General features: G+C 38.5%; 1 protein-coding gene across 5 annotated transcripts in view; it reads right to left on the bottom strand.

Moving 5' to 3' along the window:
* Positions 1-12,389, bottom strand: part of MTMR3 (myotubularin related protein 3) — a 143,362-nt gene that overhangs the window by 35,537 nt on the left and 95,436 nt on the right. For all 5 annotated transcript variants that reach the window (XM_042910216.1, XM_042910219.1, XM_042910215.1 and 2 more), the window contains 2 exons: positions 8,465-8,554; positions 7,943-8,059 (listed from right to left, as the gene is read on the bottom strand). In XM_042910216.1, coding sequence (XP_042766150.1) covers positions 7,943-8,059; positions 8,465-8,554 — 207 coding nt within the window. The remainder of the gene's footprint in view (positions 1-7,942; positions 8,060-8,464; positions 8,555-12,389) is intronic.

A 12,389-nucleotide genomic window follows, 5' to 3' on the forward strand; every position in this document is an offset into this window, starting at 1 on the left:
GAACTAGGGTTTCCCTTTCTTTTCCTCTAAATTAACAGCCTCAAGTCATGTCTGAGCATGAAGACAATGAATAAAGAGAAGGCACCATCTCTGGAAGAACAGGGAAATATGTCATCTCTCAAGCATCAAACTCACAATCTCTCCAAGTACTACTTTATACACTATAACTAGCTGTGATTTGCAATGGCAGAGAAGCTGACAGGAACCAAAATGGTAATCTTATTTACAGAAAAGAAGTGCAGATCAAGGTGACAATGGGACTATACTTACTGGCCCCAAATGACAAGTGGGCTTGTGGCTTTGTGTCAGCAAAGGATTATCCTGAAAAAGACTGGAGATCTCAACTGCCTGCAAGCTGCACAGAAAAGATGTAGCTGCTTGTCAGGCTCTCTGATAAGCAGAAGAGACCCACAGGTATCAAAGTGCAGGGAGCAGGCCACACAGTGGTCAAAGGTCCTAAAACCAGCGAGGTCTAATTTGCCTCAAAAGACCAGAGGAGCTGAGTGGGGTTTGAAGTATGAACAAGATGGAATGGTTCTCTCCCCTGACAATATGGTGAACAGACTCTACTGAACACAGAAGTACAATAGTGGAGAGGGATGGGAGAAGAGAGGCAGATAGAGAAAGCATTTGAACAAGGTAACAGATCCTCAAGTTGATGTAAGATTCCTCCCTCTTGCTCAATTCACCTTGACTCTACCCCTGGTTTCAAAAAACAATTTCCAAAACTTCTACATATGAATGCTGTTGTTGTTTTTTTAAATGTCTATCCATTTATTTTGAGAGAGAGAGAAACTGACTCAAGTGGAGGAGGGGGGAGAGCATCTCAAGTAGGCTCCATGCCATCAGAACAAGCCTGACGTGGGGCTCAATCACATGAACCAGGAGATCATGACCCAAGCTGAAATCAAGAGTCAGATGCTTGGGGAAGCCTGGGTGGCTCAGTCGATTAAGCATCTGACTTCAGCTCAGGTCATGATCTCACAGTTCATGAGTTCGACCCCCCAGGCTCTCTGCTGTCAGCATAGAGTCAGCTTCAGACCCTTGGTCTCCCTCTCTCTTCCCCTCCCTCCCTCGCCCACACGCCCTCTTTCTCACTCTTAAAAATAAACATTTAAAAAATTTTTTAAAAAAAAGAGAGAGAGAGAGAGTGAGTTGGACACTTAACCAACTGAGCCAACCAGGTGCCCCTCCAAAACTTCTAAAGAGAGCCTGGTAAAATAATTGTGGATACACTCATTCCTTGAAGAATGTGTAGACCACTGTCTCTTACACTGTATCATGCCCAGCCAAAATGTAGTTCTGGGAATTGCAAGTAGCATTCCAACAATTCACGTGTAGCATGAAAAGAGGAGGGCACTCTCCTTCAATACAGAAACAAGAAAGTGATGCCTGCAAAGGGTAGCCCTCATATTAGCTAAGCCAGTTTCAGAAACAGGCTTCCTGCAAACCCTGCCCCACCATGCAGTTGCCAGAATCAGCAACCTCTCAGGACGATGATGTCAGGATCAAAAAGAAGCCCAGTGCTGGATGTCCGAGACAAGAAACAGAAACTGGGGCAGGGATTAAAAAAGAGAAGAAAGCAAAATAATATTATACAGATAATGACTGGAAGTTTCTACCTCAGAACTAGAGCCTTCTTCCTTAGTTCTAAGTCTATAATCTACAAAATGTCCTTATACTTGTGATATGACTGAGGGTAAGGGAAGAAATCTTGCCTGTGTTCTGATAAAAAAGAAGCTCTGGCCCTCTGTTTTTAAGTCCTTAACCACAAGGTGCTACAGAAACAGCAGGTGATGCGGCTAAAAATTTTTTCAAGATGTGTACATCTCAGAAGGAAAAAACAACAATATATACCAATCAGTAGGGATAAACTATCAAGAATTGTGAAGAATAGAAGATTAAAAAGATAGAGAATGGAAGACAATGCTAATTTGTTTCCAGGCCAGTCCTTTGGCCTGTAAGAGACTCATATTGCTTTGTTGTTGTTGTTTTTAAATGTACCCTCATTTCACCTCTTCCTCCCTTCCCAAAAGTGGCTGCCAGAATGGCAATTAAGAATTCTAATTTCAATTTTCTAAAATTTTACCAACTAAAATTTTGCTTACTTCCTAATTTCCTCGGACAAGTTTCCTAGCTTCCTGTTTTCTGAACATCAGATGGTCACAACTTAGCAAGTCCCAGGCAGAGGGAATACAAAGAGCCTAGAGTGGAGTAAAAGTGAGCTTTAAAAATCCACTGATTTGGAGAGACTGATCTCTGAGCAGTCACCTGAATCCCAGGTCCCTCTCAATCACCTCTCCTTATAACCATAAAATCTGAAAACCAACTAATGCTATTAGCAGCTGCTAGAGGGACTGGACCAGCCTAAGCTACTGTGCTACAAAGAAGAGGTAAGCTTGGCATCCCCTACTATTGTCTGAGACCCCAAGGGCCTGGGTCCAGACTTCCAGAATAATGAAATACCTCAGAGCATGTGAAATATTCACTACCTAAAATGCATTTGATATGCAAATTTTTACACATTTTTCACATTGCAAATTTAAGGAAGAAGGGTATAAATACCAGACGCTAGAAGGCAGATCTACCTGGCAAATCAACAGAAACAACCATGTGTACTCAAGTCACAGATATGGAAAACAGCAGATTTTAATGCTCATGCAGATTGTCACATGCAGGGAAGTTTAATATGCAGCAATAAGAAGAGAGACATAAGAGAGAAATACCTGATTTTACATCAAATGAACATCTCCCTTTTTTCTTCTCATTTCTACCCCAATCCCCATCAAGACTGCTTCCTCTTTTAAAAAGGTGGAACAGGCCTTCTTTTCCTCTTCATACACCCAAACAAAACATATAAGGTCTCTACTTTTTTTTAAAGGCCTACTCCATTGCTTTAGGTTTCTGAATTCTCCTTATACATCAAAAACGATCTCTTACCATTTCTGTAACCAGAAACACCCAATGTTCAACCCCATCAGCAAACAATTACAGATTCTCATCAGTGCCACTGAATTCTATGTCACTGAATCTATGTCACTCAATTCTAGGCCCTTTTACAGCCCAGGGAGGTTAAGCCTCTATACTAGAAGCTAGAGGCAAAGTCAGGACCAGAAAACCATGTCTGTCCTCTAGCGCAGGCTCCTTCCATTATAATGGTGCACCTTTCTTTCTTCCACTGAGATTGTCTCTCCTTTCTGTAGGAGTTCTACTTTAATATTTCTTTCAGAATTAAGTGGTCTTTCCATCAAAGACCTTTAAGAAGAAAACAGAATTTAAACCAAGATGATTTGGGGACAGTTCTATCCATGGAAGAGTAGGAAGAATCTAATTCAAATTCTCCCTAACCTACTGATTTCAGTGTTTTGTGGCAACTCATTTTCTTTTTGCTTCTTTCTCCTCTACCTTCTACGTGGCAGGTAATTCTGTCTTCCTTTACAGTGCGTTTTCACTTATAAACTCCACCAAACTCATGCTCAAAACAAGACACCAAACACACTCAGTGCTGTTAATTCCTCAAAAGGCCAACAGTTACATCACAGACACCAAAATTCGTAAGAGCATCAATCCAAAAAAGCAGGAGAGCAGCAGTTAAAAATTTAATAAACATGCACAGTATTAAAGACCCACAGTACTGTCTCATTCCAGAGGGAATTTTATGTCATCATAACCTAGTATGTTTACTTCATTCTGGGTGTGTGTGTGCGCATGTGTGCGTGAATGCATGCACGTGTACATTATTTTTAAGCACCAGAATTTAAAACTGGGATAATTTCTACCTTTTAAAAACAATGTACTGGGGCACCTGGGTGGCTCAGCACGTTTAGAGTCCAACTTCAGCACAGGTCATGATTTCACAGTTCCTGAGTTTGAGCCCCACACAGGGCTTTGCACTGACAGCGTGGAACGTGCTTTGGATTCTCTGTCTCCCTCTCTCTCTGTCCCTCCCCAGCTCACACTCTCTCTCAAAAATAAACATTTTTAAAAAATAATAAAAGCATACTCTTTTTATAGAGTGAATGATAAGTACTAATCCTGTATATACATTTGAAGTAAAAATGGCAGGAACAGGGGTACCTGGGTGGCTCTGTTGGTTAACTCTTGATTTCATGATCTCACGGTTTGTGGGTTCGAGCCCCACATCCGGCTCTGCACTGACAGTGCAGACCCTGTTTGGGATTCATTCATTCTCATTCTCATTCTCATTCTCTCTCTCTCTCTCTCTCTCTCTCCGCCCCACCCCTGCTCGCATTCTCAGTCTTTCTCTCAAAATAAAGAACATTAAAAAAAAAAAAAAAAGGCAATAACAGAGTGAAAATAATAAGTCAAAATCTAAAATCTGTAATAAACTGTGGAATATCTGGGCCCTAAATCTTCTATAAAAACTTCTATAAAAAAAGAAGAAGACTGTCACAAGTTAAAGACCCAAACTCTTTACTGCTCACCTTTTATATTTACAAGCTACTCTTCAGTACTGATTTAGAGATCTCTGCTGGCACACGAATGCTGCAACCAAGGTGCATTAACTGTTAAGAATAACTTCCTTTTGATGCTTGGGGAATAAAGATTTTTGCTGTACCAAAATGTGAAAAAATGTGAAAAAACGCTAAGGAAAGTGTTTGCAGCTGTTACAATTTCACATTTTTCCTAAGAAGCGTTAACAGACCAGGTGGAAACAGAAGTTTTAATGTCCTTTTTGAAAATTTTACAAATTATTCCTCATTGAAATTCAGTTTACATTTTTTGAAGGTCACAATCCCATCTGTTTATGTATAAACTGTGGGGCTTTATCCTCACTCTACAAATCGTTCTCATCACAGTGTGCCACTAGAACTTTGTCTAGTAAAAGTAGCGAAGGGACTCATGCAAAGAGGACAAATTTTGCTGCTTTGCAAGGTGAACATCGGACAGTCAAAACCAACTTGTTCCAAAGCACAGGTGCAAAAACCACCTAGGATTCCCATGCTACTTACTGGGATTTCAGAAGCAGCAGATTGAGAGGCAGTCTATTGAATTACACAACAAAAACTGTTTTAAACTTTCATGAATTCCACTTCAAAACTTACTTGTTTATAAATTAGCTGAGCAAAGAAATACACCTGTACATATGTAGAAATACAGTTTGGGAAAAGCACAGAATGGGAGCAATTCATATCTTAAAGGCAGCAATGAACTCGACTACAGAGGTTGTTTACCCGAGGACTTGGAAACCTGATACCCAGTGAATATGTATAAAGTAATGATGTTATGGCATCCAAATCTACAAAAAGGTTTTATTCAAAGTGCTGTGAAATTAAGAGAGAATATATGATATCAGATAGCTACTTAAAACTTGATGGTAAGTCCCTTTATGAAGTGCTACATGTGTTATTTTAAAGGAATACAAAATGATGCAAACCAGGGCATGCCACAATATATACTGGCATATTGGGCTTTGACAGTTGAAGTTTGATTTAGATATAATAACCTCTTAAGGGGGGGGGGGTCTCTTGACCTCATTTATTTTATTGAAATACGTATCTGCTGAGAGAGGAAAGGAGAGAGGGAAAGGAGAAGGGGCAACATCACCAACTCTCTGGACTCCACCCAGGACCTAGTGCAGGAAGAGCCACTGTTTTCTGGAGTAACCACAGGTTTTAGGAAGCTTACTATTATGACGTGATTAATTTATTTGTATGGAGAAATCCTGGTCTCTCTCAATCTGAATGTTTAAAATCACTGCAATGCCAAAATACTTTTGCACCATTATTTTCTCTGTGCAAAGCCATTGTCGGGATTTTTAATTGACATGCAGGCTCTATGCCTTAGAGGGTTATTATGCTGAGAAAACACTTTTAGGTGATGAAATGGGGCAAAGGTAAGAACAGTAAGTTTTCTTAAGCATTGTACCTCAGTCACAATGGGGGACCAATGATTCCAGTAAAGAGCCTACTCATACAGCCACTGTTAGAGATGATGATGACACAGTCCTGTTCACACAGAAATTGTTTTTAAATGAGCTTTAAACCCAAAAGGGGTTTAAAAATGGTCTAATATCCATTTCAAACCCATACTAACTTCACATCACTTAATATTTACTGAATACCATGGCACCAGGAAACATGCTAGATTCTTAATAACCAAAAAATTACAACACGTTTCATAAATGTTGTAAAGGTGTGTTAGAGATACCAAAGAAGCCAGAGATGAAGGTAATAAACCATCAGGGAGGAAACTGAGAAAGGCTTCACAGAAATTACCACCTAAACTGGGTTTTGACAGATGAAGAGAAGCTCCCAAGCAGGAGAGAAGTGAGAGAACTCAGAGGTGTAAAGTGTGGTTGAATATTTCAAGGAGGGTGGTTTTACTAATAATGCAAAGGGAAGAAGAGGGAAAAGAAAGAAACCAAAGTTAGGCACCAAGGATCACACCACTTAGCCTGATACCATGCTAAGTAATTTCATCTTAGAAAAAGTAAGGAAATGCTGAAGGGCTTTCGGCTAGTAAATGACATGGTCAAATCTATACTTTCTATCCAACAGACCCTATTCCCAAATAGATCTACAAGTAGCTTCTGAAATACATGGCTATAAACCAAGTTGAGAGATAGAAAACTATATGGCCAAAAAAAAAACCGAAACCATATCCTCCCCACATGCAATTTAATTACAATTTCATTAATTCCAAACATATAAACAGAATTTAGACACAAAATTAAACTGGGCAGTTCTACTAATTATTACTGTCCTTACTTCCACAGTAGCTGGTGGGTAATTTCTGGTTGTTTGGATTTTATAGGAGCTTCCATCCAGTTCCCCCCATCATGGCCACCCAGTACCAAATGGACACTTCTGAATACAGTGCTACTGGGTATGAATGCACAGCATGCCTCTCTCCTTGATGAACCCAATGTGTATTCTGAGTTGATGGGACAGAAAACTAACATTAATAGCTATGATCGTAGTCCAAATCTAGATGCCAAGAGGAATTCAGGCCATAATGTCTTCAGGATATAAATGCTTAACTACAAAGAATAATAAATACTACATAAATAATAAAAGCCAATTACAAACAAAATGGCAGCCATTCTACAAAGGAAAGAGTGTGTCAAAGAAGTCAGGGAACTTTTGGACCACTGAGTAAAATAAGTGACAGATTTCAAAGAATCCCAAAATGAACACCAAAACACACAATCTGAAAGTAAAGCCCTGAGCTTTTATAAAGTGTTGTAATACATTTCTCTGCGGTAGAACCAAACTGCAAAAAGAAAGCCACAATACTACCAAATGAAATAGGAAGAAGGCATTCATTTGGTGGAAGTACATGAACTTTCGTATCTTTGTGGTGAAAGGCACATTCATTGAAAACTACTAATGATGGCAGTGCATTGAAGAACCAGATCAGAGAGTACCCTCATAACTGAAAAGGGTAAATGCACTCTTGAGATCTGAGAGCCTTCATTTTCTTCAGTAATACAGTCCATTATGCAAACAAACACTGTATTTAACATCTATGCTCTTCCACTAAGCAGCCATTAGAGTTAACTTCATCCTATAATGAGAGTCCGCAATGAGCTCAAAATACATCTCATTATTTGACATTAAGGTCCTGGAAATTATCTCAACTCAAGCAATTGGTAACTACTAAAGACTGAAGAATAAAAACCTATTCAGCCTTTGAACCCTTATAAAGTTAATGATACACCGTTACCTAGTACAGATTGCTCAGTATTACTAAACAATGGACAATTCAGCTGACAGCTACATGTAACATTTTAAATCAAGCCTAAGAGTTGCTTGTTAACCTAGTGTCCCTAAGTGCTAAATTCAGTGAGAGAAAAGCAGAGTAAACAATGTTTTCATACTCAACCCTGTGTAACATTCCTCTTTTTGAGAACATTAACAAGTTTTTATTCTTCCTTTCTCCATCTACTTTAGTGGGAAAATAGTTAGTAATCACTTACATTAACAAGAGACTCCTTGAACTTGATGTGAAGTCTATAATTAGAAAGGGCAATGATGGCATCCTCAGCACGGCCCACATACTCTGTGCTTTCTCCATGAAGTTCAAGAAAAGGAACCTTCAAAATGGAAGAAGAAACCTTTCAGAGTTCTAAAACAGTTAAAGCAAAGTCTTCAAGCACGGGTTGAGTGAATGGATGATAAAACCCATCACTCAAACTTAAAATACGGTAAATAAATAAAGGACCTAAAGAGGAGGAGTTATGTCCACATAATTCAAATATACTTGGTTATTCAAGTTCAACATTACTGAAGGAAATGACAGAGATGATCATGTCAAACAATGTATTCTCAGGAACTACATCTTTCTAAAAGGAGAGAGGTTTTCCAGCTTGCATTTCTACCTTGTGTATGGTTTAAGGAAAAACAAAATTATACAGTGCAGTACTTCAATTCATTAGCTCGGCTACATTGTTACTATGATGCTAAATACTTATTTTATAATCAAAGTGGCCTATAATTACCTGAAGATTCTCATCCTCCCGGATCAGCTGCTTCCTGGGAAAGATCTGATTGGCCTGGATGCACTCAAGGCTGTGCCGAGTCTCTTCATCCTGGAAAAACCCAAAACCTTTAAATAATTTCAGAGCTCCCAGTAATCATATTTGATTTTTCTGCCATGTCTAGTAGCATAATCACAATCAAAGTCCAGTGACCAAGGCGAACAGGAAGAAAGCTCAAAGAAAAAGCATTCATCCCCAAAGTGTTCCAACCAATATATTAGGCATCTCTAGTCAGAGAATATACTATAGATGGGGGAAAAAAAAAGTCTAAGTGGTTAAGAACATTTTTACTAAGCACTATTAAGTTGTTAGTACATTACATGTAAGAAACCAAGATAGTTTTTTCTCTTTAGGTTATAACGTTAAATTCTTATTTTTGAAAGCTACATCCTGAATTGCTTAAGAATGAAATAATGTAATGTCTAGAATTTGGTTCAAAATAATTGGTAGAGGGAGAGGAAGGAAGTGGCCTATAATTAGGAAGGAAGTGAGTGGGAATTAACCGAAACGGGATTGTCCATGAGGGTTAACTGATGAAATTTGGGTAAAGCAGGGGTTCACACTAAACCAACATGTCTCCTTTGTTAGACGTGACATTTCCATAATGGAAACGTTTCTTTAAAAATTTAAGTTTAGGAACTGAATTCCTCAAACTGAAAACATGTGTGAACCACTATCCCTAGCTTAATCTGCCTTATATTACAAAAAAGATTTATTTCTATTAATACAATTTCCAAAAAAACCAATAATTTCTAATCTCAGTGGCACTTGAACTAATCACAATTTGTATTAAAAATAGTCTTATATTTTGAATTTTTATAGTTTAGGAAAAGAGAAACAATCCATTAGAAAGTCTGACTACAAATTATTTTTTAGGTGTTTATTTTTAATGTTTTAAATTTACATCCAAGTTAGTTAGCTTATAGTGCAACAATGATTTCAGGAGTAGATTCCTTAATGCCCCTTACCCATTTAGCCCATCCCCCCTCCCACAACCCCTCCAGGAACCCTCTATTTGTTCTCCATATTTAAGAGTCTCTTATGTTTTGTACCCCTCCCTTTCCTTGTGTTCATCTGTTTTCTACCTTAAATTTCTCATATGAGTGAAGTCATGTGATATTTGTCTTTGACTAATTTTGCTTAGCATAATACCTTCTAGTTCCATCCACATAGGTGCAAATGGCAAGATTTCATTCTTTTTGACTGCCAAGTAATACTCCATTGTACATACATACCACATCTTCTTTATCCATTCATCCATCGATGGACATTTAGGCTCTTTCCATACTTTGGCTATTGCTGATAGTGCTGCTATAAACATGGGGGTGCATGTGTCCCTTTGAAACAGCATACCTGTATCTCTTGGATAAATACCTAGTAGTGCAACTGCTGGGTCATAGGGTAGTTCTATTTTTAACTTTTTGAGGAACCTCTATACTGTTTTCCAGAGTGGCTGCACCAGTTTGCATTCCCACCAGCAGTGCAAAAGAGATCTCCACATCCTTGCCAACATCTATTGTTGCCTGAGTTGTTAATGTTAGCCATTCTGACAGGTATGAGGTAGTATCTCAATGTGGTTTTGATTTGTATTTCCCTGATGATGAGTGATGTTGAGCATTTTTTCATGTGTCAGTTGGCCATCTGGATGTCTTCCCTGGAGAAGTGTCTATTCATGTCTTTTGTCCATTTCTTCACTGGGTTATTTGTTTTTTGGGTGTTGAGTTTGATAAGTTCTCTATAGATTTTGGATACTAACCCTTTATCTGATATGTCGTTTGCAAATATCTTCTCCCATTCCGTCGGTTGCCTTTTAGTTTTGCTGATTGTCTCCTTCCTTGCGTAGAAGCTTTTTATTTTGATGAGGTCCCAGTAGTTCATTTTTGCTTTTGTTTCCCTTGCCTCCAGAGACGTGTTGAGTAAGAAGTTGTTGCGGCCAAGATCAAAGAGGTTTTTGCCTGCTTTCTCCTCAAGGATTTTGATGGCTTCCTGTCATACATTGAGGTCTTTCATCCATTTTGAGTTTATTTTTGTGTGTGGTGTAAGAAAGTGGTCCAGGGTCATTCTTGTGCATGTCACTGTCCAGTTTTCCCAGCACCATTTGCTGAAGAGACTGTCTTTATTCCATTGGATATTCTTTCCTGCTTTGTCAAAGACTAGTTGGCCATACATTTGTGGGTCCATTTCTGGGTTCTCTCTTCGGTTCCATTGATCTGAATGTCTGTTCTTGTGCCGGTACCATACTGTCTTAATGATTACGGCTTTGTAATACAGCTTGAAGTCCAGTATTATGATGCCTCTGGCTTTGGTTTTCTTTTTCCAGACTGCTTTGGCTACTTGGAGTCTTTTCTGGTTCCATACAAATTTTAGGTTTGTTCTAGCTCTGTGAAGAATGCTGGTGTTACTTTGATAGGTATTGCATTGAGTATGTAGATTGCTTTGGGTAGTATTGACATTTTAACAATATTTGTTCTTCCTATCCAGGAGCATGGAATCTTTTTCCATTTTTTTTGTGTGTCTTCTTCAATTTCTTTCATAAGCTTTCTATAGGTTTTAGTGTATAGATTTTTCACCTCTTTGGTTAGATTTATTCCTAGATATTTTATGGTTTTTGTGCAATTGTAAATGGGATCGATTCCTTGATTTCTCTTTCTGTTGCTTCATTACTGACGTATAGGAATGCAACTGATTTCTGTGCATTGATTTTATATCCTGCGACTTTGCTGAATTCATAGATCAGTTCTAGCAGTTTTTTGGTGGAATCTTTTGGGTTTTCCATATAGAGTATCACGTCATCTGCGAAGAGTGCAAGTTTGACCTCCTCCTGGCCAATCTAGATGCCTTTTATTTCTTTGTGTTGTCTGATTGCTGAGGCTAAAACTTCCAATACTATGTTGAGTGACAGTGGCAAGTGGACATCCCTGTCTTGTTCCTGACTGTAGGGGGAAAGCTCTCAGTTTTTCCCCAACAAGTTATTATAAAATCTACATATACAGTACGTTTTACAAGAGCAAAAGCCATATCATGTTCTTCTGACAGCACTAAGTATTATAACCATCAGTCAGGAGACAGTTCTGCATGTGCTTCTTAACCCAATTCCAACAATTCTTTAAATATTCTCAAAGAGGAAAAAAAATCCTACCTATAAATAACACTGAAGTTTTTACCTAATTAGCAATCTTAATCATATAACAATAACACTACTAGTGAGGCTCTCAAAGTTAGGTCTGTAGATTCTGAGACCCTATCAGGGGCTCTATGAGGTCAAAACCACCTTCACAATATTAAAACATTACCTGCCTTTATCCACTGTATTAACATTTTTACTAACAATACAAAAAGAATTAGTACATAAAACTAATGGCATCTTAGTATAATCAAAGTAGTGACATCAATTTCACTTAGAATATCCTTGATAAAGCGGGGGGGGGATGGTAACATTTTATTAAATCTTGACCTTTCAAATAAGTCTTTTTTATACAGGAATAACATCAAATACTTCTGCCACATACTGATGTATTATGGCTGTCTTGATGTAAAGCATCTGTGCAACTGTTTCAGTTACAAGCTGAACCAGTTTTTTCATTAAATATTACCATTTTATAAATAAATAAAACATCAAAAAATAAGTGCAAGACAGACCAATTTTTTTTAATGTTTATCTATCTTTGAGAGAGAGAGAGAGAGAGAGAGAGAGAGAGAGAATGAGTGGGGGAGGCACAGAGAAAGAGGAACACAGAGGATCCAAAGCGAGCGCCATACTGACTGGAGAGCCCAATGCAGGACTACTAGAACTCATGAATCATGAGATCATGACCTGAGTCAAAGTCAGATGCTCAACTGACTGAGCCACCCAGGTGCCCCAGACCAATGGTTTTAAGTGTAACAG

Source organism: Panthera leo, chromosome D3, assembly GCF_018350215.1.
Source record: "Panthera leo isolate Ple1 chromosome D3, P.leo_Ple1_pat1.1, whole genome shotgun sequence".
NCBI classification, from domain to species: domain Eukaryota; kingdom Metazoa; phylum Chordata; class Mammalia; order Carnivora; family Felidae; genus Panthera; species Panthera leo.